Source organism: Antechinus flavipes, chromosome 1, assembly GCF_016432865.1.
Source record: "Antechinus flavipes isolate AdamAnt ecotype Samford, QLD, Australia chromosome 1, AdamAnt_v2, whole genome shotgun sequence".
NCBI classification, from domain to species: Eukaryota; Metazoa; Chordata; class Mammalia; order Dasyuromorphia; family Dasyuridae; genus Antechinus; species Antechinus flavipes.
Genome location: NC_067398.1, coordinates 17,410,029 through 17,430,857, shown reverse-complemented (window position 1 = coordinate 17,430,857; position 20,829 = coordinate 17,410,029). Strand labels below are relative to the sequence as shown.

The following is a 20,829-nucleotide window of genomic DNA, read 5'->3' as shown; positions in this document are numbered from 1 at the left end:
TGTCAGTTCTGTGACTGTCAATAAAGTTGGTTTTCATTGAAATCAGGTGACGCCTCCAGTTGGTAGGAAGAGACCTCCGAGCGCCAATCCCAGCCTCACTCCGGCACCGGGACTCCGCCTTTGCCCCGCCTCCCAGGGCGGGTGGGAGGAAAGCACGCACGCGTCGCGCCCTCCTATTGGACGGTGGCGAGAGCGGTGGGGCGGGGCCGACCCTCCCTTAACTATGGCTAGCCGTTGTCATTGGGCCAATCTTCCTCACCGGTAGAGGACACGGGCAAGATGGCGGCGGGGCTAGTGCGAAGCGGGCTCGCTGGCTGCGGCCAGCAGGTAAGCGCGATCCTGGAGACCCCTGCCCCCGTTCCGGCCCCGGCCCCGGCCCCTCCACCCCGCTGATCCTCTTTCTCTCTTCCTGTCCCGCCAGGTGTCCCGGTTGTTGAGGAGGCGCTTCCACCGCTCGGCGCCCGCCGCGCTGCAGGTAACGGGACGGGGAGGGGCAGCCGGGGTGGGAGGGAGGCCGGGATGCACCTGCGCGCCCCCGTTCGGACCCCCTCAGACTCCTACCCCCGTCTCAGCTTTCGCGTCCGCCGGATGAGAGGGGCGTGGCTGGATGGCGGCCGAGGGCCCTTGCAGGCCCGTGTAACAGCCCCCTGAGGGCAGGCGCCCCGGGGCCCGGCCTGGGTGCGGTGGGGTCTTTGAAGGCTGGCCCCTCCCGCTGGGCTTGTGAGCCACCCCAGACGCTGGCAGAGTGACCCTGGGCTCGTCACTTGCCGCACCTGGGCAGTGGGCACTCGGAGGTGTGTAATAGATGCTCAGCTCGCGTGAGAGAGGGGCATCAAAAATGCTGCTTTCCCAAGCTCCTCCCACCCCCGTGGCTGCCGGGCCGGTAGGATATCAGGAAAATGAGGATGGACACATTTTTTAAAAAGAAAATTTAAGGAAAAAAGCCCCTCCCCCCGGCTGCAGCCCTTAGAAGGGTCGGAGGGGGGAGGGGGATTCCCTACTTCCGGCCTGCCCCAGATCCCCTCCTCCATCCTGAGCCCTGAGCCCATTTAATTAAAAAGCCCGTGTTTGGAAGAGAACGCCCGGTGCCCCGGCCCGATGCCCTCTAGAGGTCCGGGGGTTGGCTTGATGCCCCTTTGGTCCCCGGAGGCTCGGTCCTGCAGGAAGTCCTGGGGACAGCGCGTGTCCTAGGGACAGCGCGGAGGGCTCTTGGGCTTCCCTGGACGCGGCTCTTCCGTACCCCAGGTGACAGTGCGAGATGCCTTGAATCAGGCGATGGACGAGGAGCTGGAGCGGGACGAGAAGGTCTTTCTGCTCGGAGAAGAAGTGGCTCAGTACGACGGTGCCTACAAGGTGAGGACGGGGTTTGGGGACCCTGGCGGGGACTGTCGGGACGCTCCGGCTCGGCCCTAAGGTCTGCCATTAACTGCAGGTCAGCAGAGGCCTTTGGAAGAAGTACGGAGACAAGCGGATCATCGACACTCCGATATCCGAGGTGAGTGAGGTGGGGAACCGCCGGGAGCCCGGAGAAGTGGCGGGAGGCCTGCAGGGCAGCGGGGGTTTCCAGGCCTCCCCGTCCCTGACGGTGATTTCGCTTTTGCAGATGGGCTTTGCCGGGATTGCTGTCGGAGCAGCGATGGTATGTAATACACTTGCTCAAAACTCGCCTGCACAGCTCATTTTTTGATTAAATTACTTGGTAATGTTGGGTTTTTCCCCTAATTTAACAGGCTGGATTGAGGCCCATTTGTGAATTCATGACCTTCAACTTCTCAATGCAAGCAATTGACCAGGTTATAAATTCAGCTGCCAAGACTTACTACATGTCAGGGGGGCTTCAGCCCGTGCCCATTGTCTTCAGGGGACCCAACGGGGCTTCTGCTGGCGTGGCTGCCCAGCATTCTCAGTGTTTTGCAGCTTGGTACGGACACTGTCCTGGATTAAAAGTGGTCAGTCCTTGGAGTTCCGAGGACGCAAAAGGACTCATCAAATCAGCCATTCGAGACGATAATCCAGGTGAGAACTTTTTCATTTTCATGGAACTTTTAGTTGTTGGAAATTATAGTCAAACCTGCCCATTTTACAGATGGAACTGAGCAGTTTTAACTGATTTCATTTAGTTGATATGAAAAGAAAAGTAAATTTGTCTTGATTCCTTCCTATTGCAGCATGAACAATATACTCAAGTCAAAACATGTTTGTACCTGTCCCAGGTTGTGATTTAAATTACTCCATAGTGTTTCTGGATTTCTGACATTTGTTGAACTCTTCAGCTTTTTCAGTGTATGAGATTAGATTTGAAAGAACTTTTTAGCCCAGGAACATTCCATTTTCAGGAAGCACATTATATTTCACATTGCACTCGTCTTTAGTTTCAGATATTTAAAAAAAAAAAATCCAAGAAAAAATCGCTGAAGTTTTTGGCAAGATTTAAGTGATCTAATTTTAATAAACTAAAGAGCGGGATTAACTGAGATGAATGTAAATAGGCTGTTATTAAGCTTAGTTGTCTTTTAAAACTTCCAACAATTGAGGTTTTCTCATAAAATATGAGCTTTTAAAAAAAATTTTAGAAGTTAATGTCATTGATTTGTATTTAAAATGCACTATGAGTAGTCAGTCGTTCTTAAAACTCCTTGGTACTTGTTTTAAAAACTAGTCTGTAGGTCCCTGGCACTAATCAGAGAAGAGGAAAGGATTTGGTTTCATACCTGCAGCACCTACTGAGAAAGCTGGCAGGCAGTTAGGTTCTAATTCAATCAGCATTTGTACCCACCTACTGTATACTTAGCACCTTCTAATTCGATCAGCATTTGTACCCACCTGCTGTATACTTGGCTGAAACTGCCCCCATGTGGTGGGAGGCTGGTTGCTAGAAACAATATGTGTGCAGATAAATTGATATCAACGAAGTAAAAAATAATTAGCTCAGTGAAAGTGGGAAGAACATGGAACAAATGGGGGATCAGGGGAAGTCAGTGAGTTTAGCCAGGCCCTCTCATTGTGAGTGTGGCAACATGTCACTCTGTGTAGACACATTCAGCTTAATATAAAAAATTAGAGACTGAGGGGTGGGGATCTTTCAGATCTGTGATTAGAAGAGTTTTTAACCAGTCAGATTAAAGGAGAATTATAAACTATAATTTAACTTTTAAAAATAATTTAAAATTTCATTGCTATTTTTAAAGTAACTGCAAATAATTTGTTTGCCAGAAACAAATCATTACAGCCAAGTGAAAGAAATAATTAACATCTCTTCCAAAAAGATAGTTTAGAAAAATGCAAAAAAATGGACAGATTGGATCCCCTCTGGGCAATGGTTGAACAAATTGGAGAGGATGATTATTGTGCTTTAAAAAGGACCAATGTGGATTTCAGGAAACTGGAGATTTCTAGGAAATTTTGCAAGCTTGAGGAAGCCAAACCAAGAGAATGAGCCCCTCTAGTGAGACTGTAGTGAGGAAGGGGGCCAGAGAAGTCAGATGATGGGATGGAGGTGGGCAGTTCAGTTCCCAAAAACTGCCTGATAATAAAATAAGCTTGGAATCCTTTGGATCCCGAGGCCTTGTATTGACTTAGAAACCTCAAATTAACACTCTGTGCTTTACGTTTTATGTGTGGTGGTAAATATTTCCGGGTCCGTTTTCATTGGGCTCTGCGGCTGGGCTCCAGAGCTTTTTGTCCCCACATGAGATACCTTTGCTCTGCACTCTGCCTCTGGGAAGGGGAAGTGGGATAGAGGGGTGTTCAGGACAACATCTGGTGTAAGGAGGCTCCTTACTGGGCCAGAGATCTAGGTTATTCTTACGTAAAGTTAATCTTTTTTGTTTTGTAGTTGTGGTCCTGGAAAACGAACTGATGTATGGAGTTCCTTTTGAATTTCCAGAGGAGGCTCAGTCAAAAGATTTCCTGATTCCTATTGGAAAAGCTAAAGTAGAAAGGGAAGGTAAAACACTGCCACGCAATCTCTCCCAAATCCTGCCTTCCCCTTCCCGCGTGAATAAAAATTGCATGTAGATAAGAGAGATCAAGCAATCATTTATTTGGGTAATTTCTTTGAATTTTCAGCAAAAAGATTTTAAGAGCCCAAGCATTTTTATTTGAGGCAGTTACATGATAACAGTGGAGAGAGCCCTGGACAGCTTAGCCAGGAAGATGAGTTCAGACACTTCTTAACTATGTAACCCTAAACAAGTTACTTAACCGATGCCTCAGTTTCCTCAACTAATAAAGTGAGGATTACAGTAGCACTCATTTGCCCTGGGTTGTTGTATCAAATGTAAAAATTGTGTATTAGTTATTTGTTGAACTCTTCAGCTTTTTCAGTGTATGTGATTAGAGTTGAAAGAACTTTTATCCCAGGAACATTTCATTTTCAGGAAGCATAGTATATGTCACATTGCACTAGTCTTTAGTTTCAGATATTAAAATAAAACCAAAAAATCGCTGAAAGTTTTTGGTGACAAGGTTTAAGTAATCTAATTCTTATCTGTTGCCTCTTGATTTTAGGAACCCACATTACATTGGTTTCCCATTCACGACCTGTTGGCCATTGTATGGAAGCAGCTGCTATACTGTCTAAAGAAGGAATAGAATGTGAGGTAGGTTAAGGTTAATACTGCGTTAATACTTGTGTTGGGGGGTTGTCTTTTTAATGTTGGTCATTTCCGGTTCTCTCTTCCCCTACTTTTCCATACCAACAAGTCATCTTTTGTAAGAAAGATTTTAATAAAAGAGGGCGGAAGGATATTTTAACAACTGACCAGAGTTTCCATCTTATCCAGTACTGGGTGCCCACGTCCTCCTTGTAGTCCCCACCTCTGAGAAGGGGGCCGTGCGGGCTCTTATGACCTCTTTTGGGCAGCCTCCCCACGGGAATGACCTCTCAATCATTAATGCTATCCATGCTGCCACAACTTGTTTGAACATTTACCTAAAGTGTTAAAATTGAACCATTGTGGCCTTGATTTTTTTCAAAGAAAAAAAATTTGGACTTATTGCTTCAGAAAGTGGGGGTGCCCCATCTTTTTGTCAGGTAGTAACATCCCCATCTGCTGAAACTTAAATGTTCTGCCCAAAGGGGTTGTTAACTATGGGCACAAATGGGGATGCAAACACACTCACCTTGTGGAGTCTCCTGTCTTGCCCTTCATGTTTTTCCTTTTTTATTCTAACAACGTAGGATTGGCCTTTTGAGCATTTGGGTCACTTGTTTCCACAGGAGTTGGGGGGGAAAATAACTTTGTAGTCATTGGAATATTATACACTGTCAGTCAGGGAAAGTCGGTTTGGCCTCTGCCTTTTGTAGCTTAGGTACAATGAACAAATCAAGCTTTTCATAACAAAGTAAGGCAGGGTCCTCAGTAGGAACGCAAACGAGGATGTCGTGCTTGTGATCTGAAGACTTCTGGACTGGACGGCCTGACAGTAAATCTCTTGTTTTAGGTGATCAACCTGCGCACCATTAGACCGATGGACATTGAGACTATTGAGTTTAGCGTCATGAAGACCAATCACCTTGTGACGGTCGAAGGAGGCTGGCCCCAGTTTGGAGTGGGAGCCGAGATCTGTGCCAGGATCATGGAAGGTACTTCAGACACCCCGGGCACTGGGCAGGGCCTGCTGGGGTGGGGCTTTACTACTGCCCAGGGAACCTTAGTGTTGTCTCCCCTGCCTAGAGTCCATCAGGGTGCTCCCAGGTGGTGATCTTGTTCACATTATATGTCCTTTCCCTGCACACAGTAGGCATTTAATGGTTGCTAAATGTAGATGCTTCTTGGAAAGTAAAGACACAGGGATTGGAGAGGAGCCAGATGCTTTAAGCTTCCAGTTGGACAGAAGCTTGGTCCTGTCACCTTTGAACTCCAGGGAGTTGAGTCAGTCCCAGTTCGCTTCACGGGGTCAGGCCTTAATGCATCTTCCCCTTTTAGGTCCCGCCTTTAACTTCCTCGATGCTCCTGCTGTCCGAGTCACAGGGGCCGATGTTCCTATGCCTTATGCAAAGATCCTGGAGGAAAACTGCATCCCGCAAGTCAAAGACATCATCTTTGCAGCCAAGAAAACTCTCAATATCTAATCTCTGCTTGACATTGAGGTCCCTGGGAGTTCTCGTGTGTAATTACCCCTTCCGAGGCTGGGGTCACGCTGTCGGTTCCCATGCACGATTGCATGGTCTGGAGCCACGAGGCCTCTGGGTACCATTCTGTGTGGGGGAAGGTGTCCTAGTACTTGGGGTGGAAGCACCTGCCCTTTTGTGTCTGTTACAGTTAAGCCATTTCTGCTCCAAAGGAAACCAATCTGTAAGAATGTTTCTGCCTCCATTACCAGCAGGACAGTGCATCGGGGCCCTGAAGGAACTGGCCAGGGGTCTTCCTGACAGCTAATTTATCTGTACAGAGCGGTCATCCCACTCAGCTGGGTTGTTTTGATAAGGAATAAATGCTTCTGGTTCCAGTCATTGGTGGTGTCTTGTGATTATTCTTTCCCCAATTACTGCACAGGAAGGATGAGATAAAAATAAGAGTCTGTTGGGCCAGTGATTGGGGGGGAGGGAGGGAATCAAGAGGGAGAGAGAACCAACCATTATCATGTGATTTCCTTAAAAAAAGGGTCACTTGAGTGGGTTGTTCACTTACTCATGGCCAAACTTCACATCAATATTCCCAGCAAACCCTAGGATCCTATTTATGTGGGAAAATGGCAAGTGATTACACCTTTTGGGATGGTTTGTGATAAGGATCGAAGATCCCATTTCCTCCAATGTAGAGAGAGAATTGATTTCTGAAATGCTTCCTCTACTCCGAACTAACTCGTTTATTTTGTCAGAAGCAGTGTTTGTTAGTATTTTCCATTGTTGTTAGAAATAATACAAATGCCGAATATTTTCTAACTAAAAATCAGCATGCATATTGAAGCCATATTTAAATGTGAAAAAGGAAGATCTTGCTTACAGTAGGAGTTAGCTTTTATTAATAAAGAAATGACAAGAAAAAAAGGAAAACTAAAATTTAGAAAAAAATACTGTACAGATCTCTTCCCCCTTTACTAAATGGTGTCTCCAAGAACCCTTGAAATAGACCTATATAGACAAGTTCTCTTGGCATGGTTTATTCTTTTAATAAAAAATACAACTGAATATATATCATCACAGGTTACATGAAACTATACACAATGACATTCTCTCTGCATAGAAACAAACACTGATGTATGTATACTTGAATTCAAAAATGGATTATCTATAATCCTTTAAAGTGCAATTTGTTTAAAGGTTTAAGCAAATTATAAAATAAAGGATCTTTTCAAATCGATATTAAGAATATGTAAGGTGTATCTATGTTCAGTTTTCCCAAGATGGTCATTTCTTAACGATGTTAAATGTGTCGTAAGAAACCTTCCCTGGCCTTCAGCTGATTCTATGTAAAATGGTAGACGCGTTCCCTGGCTGTCCGATGAATCCCATTAACGCTCCCGTCCCTTTCCAAAAGGTTCTGATTCCTTAGAAAGTGGCCATTTGGGGCCTCCAGGGCGAGTCCCTCCGAGAACTCGGCACACGGCCGCCATTTTCCCGGCCATTCTCGGGCCGTGCTCTTAGGCAGACTCTGGTAGGGAGGAAGCTGAAGGAGCCGAGCTTGGGGAGTTCCGGGGGCCCTGGAAGGGAAGGCCGCGACACAAAGTGCACTTGCTGCCATGGGGGGAGGAGTCACTGCTGCCCTGCTTTCTGATTCAGTTGGTGGGCGGCCGCCGAGGCGCCGTTGGTCACCCGGGCGGGGAGCTGCTCGGTGCCGCCCTCCCGGCTCCTCGGCCACTCGACGCCGAAGCGTGGGAGTGCGCCGAGGGGCGTCGCCGTGGCGGCCGCGGGGGGGGGCGGGGAGGGGCGGGGAGGGGCGGGGCGGGGCGGCCGGTGCCCGGCTTCAGCAGGTCCTGGGCACGCTGTGGTCACACGTCTTCACTTTCTTCAAAGTACCTTTGTGGAAATTCTGAATGGAGCTGAGTAAGGCTCCTCGACCGGACCCGTTCGCGGCCGGAGGCGGGAAGAGCGGTGGTGTGGGTGCATCCATGGGGGGGGGCGGCGGCGCCCCCGGGGGAGGGGGAGGTGCAGGTGGCGGCGGGATCGTGGACGCGCCTGAGGAGGCAAGGAAGTGACAGTCAGTGTCTGCGCAGGCGCGCCAGCGCCTCCGGAAGGATGCGGCACAGCCAACTTGGGGGACAGGATGGAAGGGGGTGGGGAGAGACCGAGGCTGCCGGGGGGACCCTGCCCGGCCCCCGACCTCGGCGCCCTCCTGGTGACTCTCCCAGACTCGGAGGGATAGAGATGGCCCAGACCCGTCCTCCCTGGCCCAGGGGCGGTCAGCCCCGAGTCACACGGACACACCCAGACACAGACACTCTCACAGACAGACCCCGAGCTGCAGGGGCTGCCTAGCCAGGGCGGGCTCACGGACACAGGCTTCCCTGGCCAGCCGGAATCAAACGGTGGAGGAGTGAGAGGGATCCTGGGGCCCGCGGCCCGCGGCTCTGTTCCCACTCAGAACAGTCCAGCAGATGCAGGAAACCCGCCATTAAGTGTGGGGGGTGGGCTAGCCTGTGACCCTGGTGTGAGCCTCGCCCCGCCCCCAAGCCTGGGAGGGAAGGGGTTTCCCTACCTGCGGGAGGCTATAAAAGCTCCCCCCCTTCTCCGGGACACCCTCGGGCCTGGAACTTTCCCTCACCTCCCCAACATCTGGGCCCCCCCCCACGGAGGCGGCCCGGACTCGGCATTGCGGGGCCTCCCTCAATCTGCTGGCTCCTCCTCCCTGGGCCCTGAGCTTCTTGAGGACCGGGTGTCTCCGGCCTCCAGCAGCGCCGTGGCCTCCGCTCTGCCTGGACCGGGGGCGCTACCCGCACTCTGCTGCTGCCCCCGAACTTCTGGGACATCCCAGACGTCCAATGGTCATCAGAGAAAAGGCCGCCGGGCCAGGAGAGAACGTCCATCTGGGCGCAGGTGGAGGCCGGGCCGAGCGGGGGAAGCAGGGACTCAGTCACGGTCCCCCAGTTCTGAGTCCTGCACCCCTAATGGGGCATCTCCACAGGAGAGGTCCCGCAGGTATCCTCTCCATCCCCTTACAGGGGCCTTCAGATGGCTGTCGGAGGCAGAGCAGCCCCGCGCAGCTCCCGTGCTACCCAGTCTGACACGAGCTGCCAGGCCCCCGAGCCCAGGCTGCCCTGGGCAGGACTTGGTGCCCACTAGAGCTTTCCCACTTGGAGGACTCGGCCCTGCCATCTGCCCGGGTGTCCTTGGCCTGGGGCCCACAGCTAGGAAGCCTCTGGTGTCTGAGGCTGTGCTTCAGTTCAGGCCCCCTCTCCCCCTCCCCACCTCCAGGGCCGCCCCGACTGACTGATGGTGGGGAAGCGCTGCTTTGTCAGGTACAACAGACACTGGTAGGAAGGTTACAGAGGGACCGAGTCCAAGAGTGGTGCGACAAGATGGATCGGTGAATTTTAAAAATGGAAACTGTCCTGCCAGGATCCCCGCCAGGGCATCCTTCTGGCATCAGGGCTACCCTCAGCACCAGCCATGCCCTCTGACCCCACTTACACACACTACCCCTCCCCCCAGGCTGTGCTGAGGAAGTCTCGCCATGGCGGTCTCCTGCTCCCGATTGGCTTTAGGACGGCTCCGTAGGGTGGGCGTCCAATTTTTAAAGTACTAATGGAAGCTTCCAGCTTAAGCCCAAGTATTAAAAGGCCATCGGGGCGATCCAGCAGGAATGTGAAGGAATGGATGATGGAAAAGGATGACCGACAACTCTCCATTTTCACCAAGGACTAGAGCAGCCAGGCGCCCCCCACCAGGATTTTGCCTGGAATCGAGGGCCCATCCTGTCTCGCAAGGAGGTGGGGGGGCTGCAGAGAGCCTCATATCAACAGAGGCAGAACCTGGAAGTGGGCCAGACCTCTTATGGGACCGGCTTGGGCCCCTGCTGCCCATCACTTCCGAGAGGCGTCTTTGAGGAGAGCTCTGAGAGGAACCAATCTGGCAACCCCCAAGCCCGGAGCAGGAGGGCTGACTGCTCGCAAAAAATCTGGGAAATGCCAAAAACCACTTCACTGACAGGACTCACTCAGGACAGCTTTTCCAACAAGACAAGTTGTCTCGGTAGTTGTGAGGCTGTCTGAGGAAATGGGGTGACGGGTCCTTGGGGCCCATGAATCGGGTAATTTATTTAGCCAAAGTCCTACAGAACACAGTAACTCACTGGCCGGACAACTGGCCGCTGACGTTCGGGTTCAGCCACTTCTTTTAAAGCTATAGTCAGAGTGAAAATGGAAACTTTGCAAGGTCTGTAATGAGGATGGGACGAATACAAATGAAGTCCCTCTTTTTAAAGATGCTGTATTTCAATGAACTGTCCCAGACAACGAACTGTCTTTTCTCATTCACTTTTCCTGCTCTTCAGTGTTGAAGCAATTCAGGAAAACAAGGTTACAATTCCCACACAGAAACAGAGCATCTTTAAAGTTTGAGAAATCATGATCAGTTTACTTTACCGAAAATTCACCTTCAAAATGGCGCATGCTCTACTGAAAACAGCAAAGAGAAAGAAAAAGAGAGAAAGAGGGGACACAAGTTATTAACAAATGTTAGTGTCATTCAATCAAACAGTCAGAGGCAGCAAGAGGAGACTGAGGGACCCTTAGGTAATGCCCCCCATAAACCAGGACAAAGTCCAATGAAATCATTCCTTGGTAAACAAACACTCAAGTGGTCCTTTTAGGATTTGGGAAAATCACTAATAAATCAATAAATCATCCCTCCCCCTGGGCATTCTCTCTTTTTGAACCAGTAATATCTTATATTTGTTCGTTAAGAACAAGAAGATTCACTCTACCAGAATATCCTGTCTCAGCTGGAGAGCTGATTGTTTGGTTAAATAACTTTCTTCAGTAAATAAAATTCTGCCAAGAAAACCCAGAACCCTGAAAATCCAGCTTGATTATGTTGTTTTTTTTCTTATATTGGACCACAAGAGTCTGACGTAAAAACTTGACATGAAAAATTTAGGAGGGATTAAACTATTAAAATACAGTTCCTACGCATTCATTAAACAAGAGAAGGAATACTGGGCTTTGTTCTTGTTTTGAACTCCAGGCTCCACAGCTTCCTTGAAGCTGACTCATCTTGTCCACAAGTGAATTAAAATTCATGACTTAGCATAAAGGAGGAAAAAACCATGGGGAGAGTGCCCAAGGAAGGGAAGCAACACAACTATGACCACACACCTGAGACAGTCCAGTGACAGGCCCTGGGGGCCACAGGGGCCTCTCACTCCTGCTACATAGTATGAGATTAAATCACTCTAGCTTTCAAAGGCTCAGCTTTCTCATTTGTAAAATGAGTATGCAGTGTTAGATCAAAAGTTTTTAAAATATTTGGAAACTGTATTCCAAAGCATTTAGTTTCCTTTGTGGTCTTGCATATTTTATGCATCTAAAACCAAGATTCTGGGAAAGGTTGAAGAAACAAAATCTAGGAACCCCCTGGACAAGAAGCTCACTGAGGACCCAGAAATACCCTCCGATAGCAAGGAAACACATTTCCTCAAGTGCAAAGGGAGAAGGAGAACACTGGTTATGGCTCTGGTCCTAGGAACGCACTGAGGTGCAAGGAGACCATTGGGGCCAGGGTGACTCAGAGGGGTGTGCCCAGGGCTGTGAGACCCTGGGCAGGGCACATGATGATAGTATTTATTCCACACATTAGCTGACCAGAGCACCAGACAAATGGGATTATATAAACCAGAAAGCACTATGGCTACAATCAGGATCATTATTTGTCCTTTGCCTTCTCCATCCTGGTTCTTATGGGATCACTGACTTTTCTTTGGGATTCTACTGGCAGATTTTTCCATTTGTGTCAATTCTTATCCTTTTTTAAAAAATTATTTGTTTTTCATACACATTGCTTTATGAATCATATTGGGAGAGAAAAATCAGAACAAAAAGGAAAAACCAAAAAAAACAGAAAAAAAAAAAAAAAGTGAACATAGCACATGTTGATTGACAACAGCAAGGGGTAAAGGGGCAAAGGCCAGGCTCAAGCTCCATGGAACCCACCCAATCCCCTCAAGTGGAAGGGACAGCCCCAGGAGGTGGTAAAGACTCCTGGTTTAGGTTATGGTAGAAGTTATTTTTTGGTCAAGCAGTGGGATTCAATTAGGAGCACACAGATAAGCTGTGAGTCATGAGCAAGGCCTTCAGTTCTGCCTTGTTTTCCCCATCTGTAAAATGTGCTAAGAGTAATCCCTACCTGTCAAGATGGTTGTGAGGATTAAACACTAAAGCCTTGGCAACCCTCCAAGCACTCTGTAAATGCCAGTTATTACTGTGATTGTCATTATTATACCCCAGAGAGCTGCTTTGAATTCTCAAATTCTTTGACTTAATAATCCCTTTTTGAAAGGGACTTCTACAGGGACTTCTCAGGGCCCACGGTTATTCGGTATCCTCCTTTCTCGCTCATCAGGCTCCCCTCTGGATCACCAGTTAAGAAACAAGCACAGAACCCAGGGCAGCAGCCAGTGAGGAGTCTGAAACATTTTCTAATTACCTCGTGCTCTGGCAGGAGCTGGGGTCTCCCAGACAGAGGACACCAGGCCCTGCCCTTAATTAAGGAGCTGACAGTAAATACCAAACACATAAGGGTATTTCCCTGGGAAGGAGTCCAGTCTTTGTGGCAGCCAGGTGAAGCCACAAAGACCTCGAATTCAAATCCCTTCTCAGACACTGGCTAGCGGTATGATCCCGGGCAAGCCATTTAACGGGTCTGCCTCAGTTTCCTCCCTCTGCTGAGAAAGCCTTTGCAGCCCCCCTGCTCTACAAATGCAGACCCTTATGAGGAAGGGGAACTCGAGATTTGAGGAAAGCTAGAAGTGTTACACGGTGGAGGGAAGAAGGGAGAGCATTTCAAGCCTGGGCCAGAGACCAGAAGTGGCAAGTTTGGCCAGAATATGGAGTGCATAAAAGAAAATAATAGCGACAGGTAGAGAAACAGTGATAATCCATAGCCACAGGGACCAAAGAGTAGTCATGGAGAGGACAAAAGGATCCCTGGGGCAAGAGGGAGCCAATGAAGTTTCTTGAGCAAAAGAGTGAATGAGTCAATCCCATGCTCTAATAAGACCAATTACATCACTGGGTGGAGGATCAGAGAAGGAAAAATAAAGTATCTTTCCCTTAATAGGAAATCTGAATTTCATTCCAAAGAAAAAACAGAACAATATGTGTTTATTACTGCACGTATTTCCATAGATGCAAATCTTTTCTGGCTCAATTTACCTGGAATAAAAGTAAATTCCTTTCAGGCATACATAAGTCCTGAGAATTACTTCTGGATATTGGAAAATCTCATGGATTTGGGGAAATCATTTTAGCACTATTATTATCTTTTAAATATTATTTTTTAAATATTTTGTCTGTAGCATAATTGTTGGATAGCTCATTGATTTCTTTGTACTCTTAAATCCTTAATTCATGTTACTATTTTTAGTGATACTGTCTTTGGTTCCAAAAACATTCTGATATATGTGCATATTTTCTCACAATTATGTGATGTCCATTTGGAGGGTATAAATTCAGTTTTCCCTAATGATATAACTGACAGTCCTACTTCAAAAAAGAAAACTTGCTAATTACATTATAGATCAATCTCTTAAGTTAATGCTTATCTGAACAATATCATTAACTTCACTAAAATTCTCCTCCGATGTCACACAAGAGACAAGAACTGATTTAAGGAACTGGAGAAGAGGTTTCAGAGGGGTGGGGGAGGTCTTTGGATAGCTGAAGGGCCACCAGGTAGAGACGGGTTGATCGGATTTGCTCCGTTCAGTCCCAGAAGGTCGGAGCCATAGGTCAGCCAGAGAGATCAGCTTTATAGAGGCCCGATGTAAAAGCAAGCCTGCTGCTATTGTCATTTGTCCTTTGTTCTGGAAGAGGCCCATGACCTCAGGGAGGTGATGCTGTGACTGGCAAGCCAGCTGGACCACAGTGAGGGCTGGGCAAGGTCACCGCCCTTACTCTCTCCCAAGCCATCTGGGCCCAGTGACCAGACACCTGCAGTGAAAAACCTTGGACTTTTAAAAACAAAGTCTATGGCAGGTCTTAGTTTGTCTGAGGCATTCGGTCATTCGGTGATTAAGGATAAGTAAGAAATGAGGCCGAAAATGGCTTCTACCTGGTCAGAAAAATAATCCGTCTGGGAGGGGAAGAGCCTTAGAGTTTCTGGCCGAGGCAGAAACAATCGCTATTATTTCTCACTCAGAATTATTAGGGCTGGAACTGTGGTTGGCCACTCAATGAAAGGAGGAATGATTTGGGTTTAGAGCGTGACCTTTAAGAAAGAAATCTAGTCCATTAATACCAAGATATCTTGGGAAGGAGGAAGGGAGGAAGGAAAGGAAAGGTTGTCCAGCTGGCACTGAGCAGTAGCTCCCACTACTCAGGGGAAGAAGCTTGCCACCGTGACAATGAAGGTTCTACAAGGGCCGGACGACTCCCTTCAGGGAGGGTACAGATGTCCGAGAACTTGAAGGGCTTCCAGTGGCCATCTGTGCCTTTCATAGAGAAGGACACCAAGGCCCAAGTAGTGATGAGAACCACGGGCCTGCAGGCAGCGCCCAGCAGGGCTACCACAGGTAGGTGATGAGCCTCCTTTCATCAAGATCGATGGCCGCTGGGAGGTTCTGAGGGTCTCTGGCCACTGTGGCTAAGGTCAGGCTGGGCTGTACGGAATGAGCTCTAGGAAGTGGGAGATGGAAAAAGGAGCTTTTGCCCAGGTTGTCTACAATCCTGAGTCACGGGACTCTGAAGAACAGGGGTCAGCTTGGGGCTCAGGGGAGAAAGGAGACCTAGTGGAAAGGCAAGTCTGCTACCCCTCTACCCCCTCACGCCTTCCCAACCTCCTCTTCTATCCTCAGACTTTGGGGAGCCCTCTCTTCCTGCCTCTCCCACCAGCCTGGCCACTGTCTCCCTATCGTTCCTGTTGAGGCTCTGCAACCCTGTGTCTGACCTTATCATCGCATCCAAGCCGCAGAGCCCAGCATCTCCCGGCTCTTAGTATTTCTCAGCATCTCCCAGCATCTCCTGGGATATCGTAGCATCTCAGCAGCATGTCCTGGCATCTCTCAGCATCTCCTGGGATTTCCCAGTATCTTTTGGCATCACCTGGCATCTCTCAGCAGCGTCTCCTGGCATCTCCCAACATCCACTTCCAGCATCTCTCAGCATCTCCCGGCATCTCCTGGGATATTGTAGCATTTCTCGGCAGCGTCTCCTGGCATCTCCCGGCATTTCCCAGCATCTCTGAGCATCTCCCAGCATTTCTCGGCAGCACCTCTCAGCCTTCCTCTCTGCAGCCGCTAACTCGCTGCTTTTCCTCCCTCCCATCTGGGCGCCCCATCTGTCTCCTGTGCTGGCCCTTCTGTTGCCCCCCCCCTCTCTGCGGGCATCCCCAGGCGCTCCCTCCTGCTTCCCCCTTTCACCTGCTAAGCTCCGCAGCTCCCGGGGATTCAATATCCATCCACTGGCATTGCAGAAGAGGCCCGCCAGGGGGCGCCACAGCGCACCGAGCGGCGCAATGAGTTCTAATCTAGCCTGGGACAAGTCCCGGCTGGGTGACCCCGCGCCCTTGACCTGTCAACCTCAGCCCCCGCCCTCACGCTTCCCCTCTCCCAGCTTCCCCCGGACCCACACCTCTCCAGTGGCCTGCGCCTCCCCCCACGCACTCTGCGGCCCAGCTCCCGGACCCGCCTGCCCCGCCCCCCGGGGGCCTCCCCCCACGGGGCCTCCGAGCCCTTCCTAACGGACGGCCTTTGGCCTCCTCCTGGGAGCCCAGCCTTTAAACGCCCAGGCCGATGCCGAGCGGCCTCTGCGGGAGTCCTCCCCGAGCCAGCCCGCGGCGCCAGGACTCCGGGGCTGGGGCCCCTCTCAGGCCCGGAGCCGGCTTCCCGCAGGGACCTTTCATCTGGAGGCCCCTTTCACGCCCGGCCCCTTGGTCCTCCCCTCCCCAATTCGCAGTCCCGTCCAGCACCGGCCCCGCCCCCGGCCACTGCTAGGGGGGACCCCGAGGCTCCCTCGGACCCGGCGATCCCCTCCCCCCAGCTGGGCCCCGGAATTGGGGGCCTCAGGCGCTCCGCTCTCTGGAGCCCGGCCGCCCACCAGCCGGCAGCCCCCGTGAAGGCCAGAGCGCTGCCGGAGGCTGTGCCAGGCCCGCCCGGCAGTGGCACCGGTGTGGGCCAGGAAGCAGAGTGGGCATTCCGGACGGAGACGGAAGGAGGAGTTAGGGCCGCAGCCTCTGCATCCCTCTCTGCTAAATGGGAGGAGGGGGGTCTCAGGGGCTTCTGGGTCCCTCCTGGCTCAAATTGTTGGCTCCTCCCCAGGAGTTTTACAAAGGGGGTGGGGACGGGACCCCACCTGAGGGGGAGGGGCATCTAGGACAGGGCACTACGGAATTAGAGGAGGGGGGAGGAGGCCAAGAGCCCCCTGCCTGAGCCAGCCACGTTCAGGAGCTTCCAGAAATGGGCAGGTAAGAGAAACAGAGGTGTCTAGTTCTGAACCGGCTGAGAAACGTGTATGCACTTCATTACCCCTCTGTGGAGGTGGGGTGCCCCCCATGCCCTTGGCCAGCCCAGACTGGCCAGGCCCTGTGGGTGTGGGTCAGCCCTGGGCTCCCGAGGAAGAAGCTGGGTCCGAGGGGAGTGGGCACTCCCTGCCCTGCGCCAGCCCCAGCGACTTTCAGCAGCTTCCTGCCCGGTCAGTGCCGACCAGCTGGCTCTGGGGGGCCAAAGGGAGCGTGCTGGTCATCCAGACCTCAGCTGCTGAGTGGAGCCATCAGCCCATGGGCTGGAGCGGGAGGACCCTACCAGACGGGGAAGGCCTTTGCTTGTCACGACCTTGTGCCTGCCTGGCTAGGAGTTCGCTGTGTCCAGTGACCATTAAAGCTAAACCCTGGGGTGAAGGCTTGGGAGCCTCGGTTTTAGGGGGGCAGACCCAGTGTATCTGGGACCTGGGGTGGCTGTCCCTCAAGAAATGCAACCTGGGGGGGAGGCACATGCACCATAAAGGTTCATTCTGGCTCTAACAGCCCAACGGCCCTCCCCTTTGCCACACAAAGTCCTTGGTATAATCACATGATCTTACTTAGGCGGGGTGGGGACGGGGGAGATAGACACCATCATCCTCTCACAGCATCAGAAGCCCTCATCATCCTACAAGATCCCTCATCTGACTGGAGGACCGGCCCACAAACTCCAAAACCTCCTTTAAGGAGAAAGCTCCGGGGCAGCTCTCGCCCAGGCAGACTGCAGGCTCCTTGAGGGCAGGGGTGGTCCCTGTCCTTTGCACCGGTATCTCCGACGGGCACGGTGCCTAGCACATGACAGACACTTAACGAAGGCTTGCAATCAGCAGAGCAAAAGCAAGCATGCAACTCTGCAGAAGGCTGGAGAAATTGGAACAGAAGAGCCGAGAATGAAGCCCTAGAGAAGAGGGAGCCGGTGTCGAGACCACACTGGCTGAAAGCTGAAAAAGCACCAGATGAGTCTGTTAGTGTAAATCCAGGGGCCAGGAGAAGAGCTGGAAACCGTATTCCAAATGGAAAATTTCCCAAACTGAGAACTAGCAACGAGCACTTGAGCAGCTGGGAACGGTTAGATGTTTGAACACTGGTAGTAAACTCTGTAGGAATAAAAAATGGTGGCACCTGTCTGGAAGTGGCACTTGGAGGATCGAGTCCTTGGATAACAATTATGAGACAGAGAACATGTGCAGACATAGGTGGTACCTCAGGTTCTGTAATGGAACGCACCTCCAAGGCAACGAGAGGAGGGCCGCTGAATGTCCCTGAACATTCACGGCACCGACACGTCTCCGTTATGACAAGAGGGAAATAACTGGGCCAGCCAGGCTCATAATGCATATTGACACGAAAGACAAACTTTTCCTTGCAAATGTGAACCATATTTACAAAGCAATCCTTCCAAGGAGACCCACGTGCATATTTAAATACTGAGGAATCAAGCCATCTGCTCCCCAAATCAGTGTTCTCTTGCTCAGACACTTCCTTCTCTAAGGATGCAAAAACTTGCAGAAAAACACAATTTTCAACTGAGCAGCTCTTCTGTTGCTTGTAAATGAGTAGTTAAAATTACTTTTGACAACCCAACTTACCTGCTGTCGAGGGCGGGGTTGGAGACGATGGGGACGTCAGCGGGGAACTTGCCCCAGATCCTGCTAAGACAAAAGAAAGAGTCTGATATTAACTAATGGAGAATGAGGAGAATTCAGCATTAGCCAAGAGCAGGAGTGGGGCTTCTAACCTCTCTGCTTAGTGGGGACAGAACTCGGAATGTTCAGAGAAGACCCACTTCTTGCTGGACGTCAGGGCCCCCTGCTTTTCTCTGCTCCTTGGGTCTGGCCTATTGTACAATCCAGTTCTACGGCTGAAGCGACTGTGCCAGTATTCCCGGCTGTGGGAGTCATGCTGCTGCCCTGGAGCCCGCTCATCGTCCCTGCTTCCTGCCGTCATCCCGGGGCTAACTCCTGGCCTCTCTTTCCCCTACAGAACGGAAGCTCCTCGAGGCCAGAGACTTGCTTTTGGATCAGTACATTCAACACTCAGTATTGTGGGCAGCACATAAGGAAGTGCTTAATACATGATTGTTCTTCCATTCCTCTGTCCACCTGTCCACCCATCTATCCATCTCTCCAATTTGGGGCAAGTTTCAGAACATGCAACTGAGGGCGCCATTTCCTCCTGTACCAAAGGTCATTCCTGAGGCCATGCCCACCACAAACATGGCACCTGATCAGAATGCACTGAGTTTTTCCCCAGAGCCGTGTAGTTAGCAGGGAGGCGCTTTTTCCTAGCATTTGTCACAGTAAATCCTCAGTTGCTCAGGTGATAACTATGCAGCCTGCAGGTCCCCCAGGCCTGCCTCCGGCTGCGTGCCCACCTTTCAGCTGCCCTCCTTTTCATAATGGCTGCTCTTGATTCTCTTTGCTCATTTTCTGTTCTCTCCACATCTGAGGAAGACCCAGGCTGACCAGCCCCTTTCTTCCCAGACTCCACATCAATCCCAGCTGTGCCCCATCTTACAGCTGACCACAGAGTCTTGGCAGAGCTTATTTTGGGCTGAGAACTTCAGACCGGGGTAGATAATGCAGAACTTCTCAGCCAGGTGAGAAAAAGCTAACTTGGCTCTTCGCATCTGTTTCGTGCATCATTCCTGCACACCTCCACCAACGAGAATGCTGAGAAGCCCTGGCTGGGCGGGGAACCCCTCCCTCCACTGGACCCGAGACCCCGCAAGTCTGGCGACCACGTGAACAACTTACCTGAATTATTGGAGTTGCTGTACTTGACCGACTGCTCCTCGCTGCTCTCGAAGGCCGAGCGTTTGGATTTCTTTAAAAAAAAAAAAAAAAAGAGGAATGAACCAGTGAGCAAAAAAAAAAGGGCAGATTTAAAAATCAACACGGTCCTTGTGCCTCATATCCAAGAAGACTAAAATCCAACAGGCTTCCGGCCTTGGGAGTCTTACTTAGCACCAGAAGGCCCGAAATGTAAGAATATCTTGGAAGATCAAGCTGCGTTAACGGCATTTTTTTTTTTTAAACCAGAAGCAAAGAGAAGAGATAAGAAAGACTGTTTTTCAAAGTAAAATTCTAATATTTTTTGCATTGATAGAGACACCTGGTCCTTACATTATTAGAGAGCACGTAATTCAGGGGTTCCCAACACGGGGTCTGTGTTTTTTTTTAAATGATATGGTTATTTGTACATGCAAATCTTGTCTATTTTACTTTGTGTACTTAAAACCAACTCTGAGGGGAGGTTCACAGGCTTTGCCAGAGTGCCCACTGGGTCCCTCTCTTATGTGTGTGTGTTTATCACACACACACACACACACACACACACACACACACACACACACACACACACACACACGATTGAAATGGTGAAAGAGGAAGGGGCTCAGAAATGAGACAGCCCATTTTGTGAAAAGTAAAAGCTGCACCCCAGCACTTCAGAGATCACTTGAACATCGAGGGGCCGGTACCTCTTGACACAGAATTGCCCAGAAAGCCGCCCTCACTGTCCTCCCCCACACTATCAGCAGGTCACGCCATTGACCCTTCTCACCTTCCGGGCTAAAATCTTCCGTTTCCTCCTCTCTTCCTCGGAGCCGTGGTGGGACTTGGCTCTTGTCAATCTCCGATGCTGGTGAAGCTTTAGGAAAAACAAGCACCAGCATGAGGGTCCTCCCACACAGGGGGAGTCATTGGTCAGGTTCTGAACCCCAGACGGATGTCCCTGCCCAATGAGAGCCACCTATGACCCTGGAGGGTGTCTCAAGTCATGAGCATTTATTAAGCTCCGGCTGTGAGCCAGGCCCTGTGCTGGGGCCTGGGGGTGGGAGCCTAGGACGAGATCTGGGTTTTCCCTGGTATTGGGGGTCCTTAGAAAAGGAAACCTCATTTACTGATGGAGGCCGGCTTCCTCTCTGCACTTACAATCTTAAGAGAGTCATGGAGGAGGGTGGGTCCACCCCCGGGCAGTGCCCCTTCCTCCCTGGAGAAGGCTCCGCCTGGAGGCCCGCTCTTCCAAGCCCTGAGCGCCATCTCTGCCAACTCTCAGCTTCTCCACCTCCCGCCTCTCCAATCCCTGCCTCCCCCTTCCGCATGTGTTCTCCCCTTCAAATGCCCAGCCCTCGAAGCTAGAACTTGGTTTTTCTGTGCCCAGGCCATAATGAGGTGTCTAGATTAGAGTAAGTACTACATAAATATCCCACT

General features: G+C 50.7%; 2 protein-coding genes across 9 annotated transcripts in view; one reads left to right on the top strand and one right to left on the bottom strand.

The window, feature by feature from the left end:
- The first annotated feature begins 216 nt into the window (after positions 1 to 216).
- On the top strand, positions 217 to 6,457 carry PDHB (pyruvate dehydrogenase E1 subunit beta). Its single transcript, XM_051979824.1, has 10 exons — positions 217 to 327; positions 422 to 475; positions 1,246 to 1,353; positions 1,433 to 1,495; positions 1,604 to 1,639; positions 1,731 to 2,016; positions 3,836 to 3,946; positions 4,510 to 4,601; positions 5,446 to 5,587; positions 5,931 to 6,457. The coding sequence occupies exons 1-10, from the start codon at positions 280 to 282 to the stop codon at positions 6,074 to 6,076; spliced, it is 1,086 nt and encodes a 361-aa protein (XP_051835784.1). The 5' UTR covers positions 217 to 279; the 3' UTR covers positions 6,077 to 6,457.
- Positions 6,458 to 7,091: 634 nt separating this feature from the next.
- PXK (PX domain containing serine/threonine kinase like) overlaps positions 7,092 to 20,829 on the bottom strand; it is a 62,448-nt gene continuing 48,710 nt past the window's right edge. Inside the window, exons 15-19 of one of the 8 annotated variants that reach the window (XM_051979781.1) lie at positions 20,180 to 20,266; positions 19,372 to 19,441; positions 18,205 to 18,267; positions 10,528 to 10,560; positions 8,026 to 8,122 (exon numbers count right to left, since the gene is read on the bottom strand). In XM_051979781.1, the coding sequence (XP_051835741.1) occupies positions 10,541 to 10,560; positions 18,205 to 18,267; positions 19,372 to 19,441; positions 20,180 to 20,266 (240 nt within the window). In that variant the 3' untranslated portion in view covers positions 8,026 to 8,122; positions 10,528 to 10,540. Of the gene's footprint in view, positions 8,123 to 10,527; positions 10,561 to 18,204; positions 18,268 to 19,371; positions 19,442 to 20,179; positions 20,267 to 20,829 lie in introns of all 8 variants that reach the window. The other 7 variants (XM_051979804.1, XM_051979773.1, XM_051979795.1 and 4 more) reach the window with 7 other exon arrangements.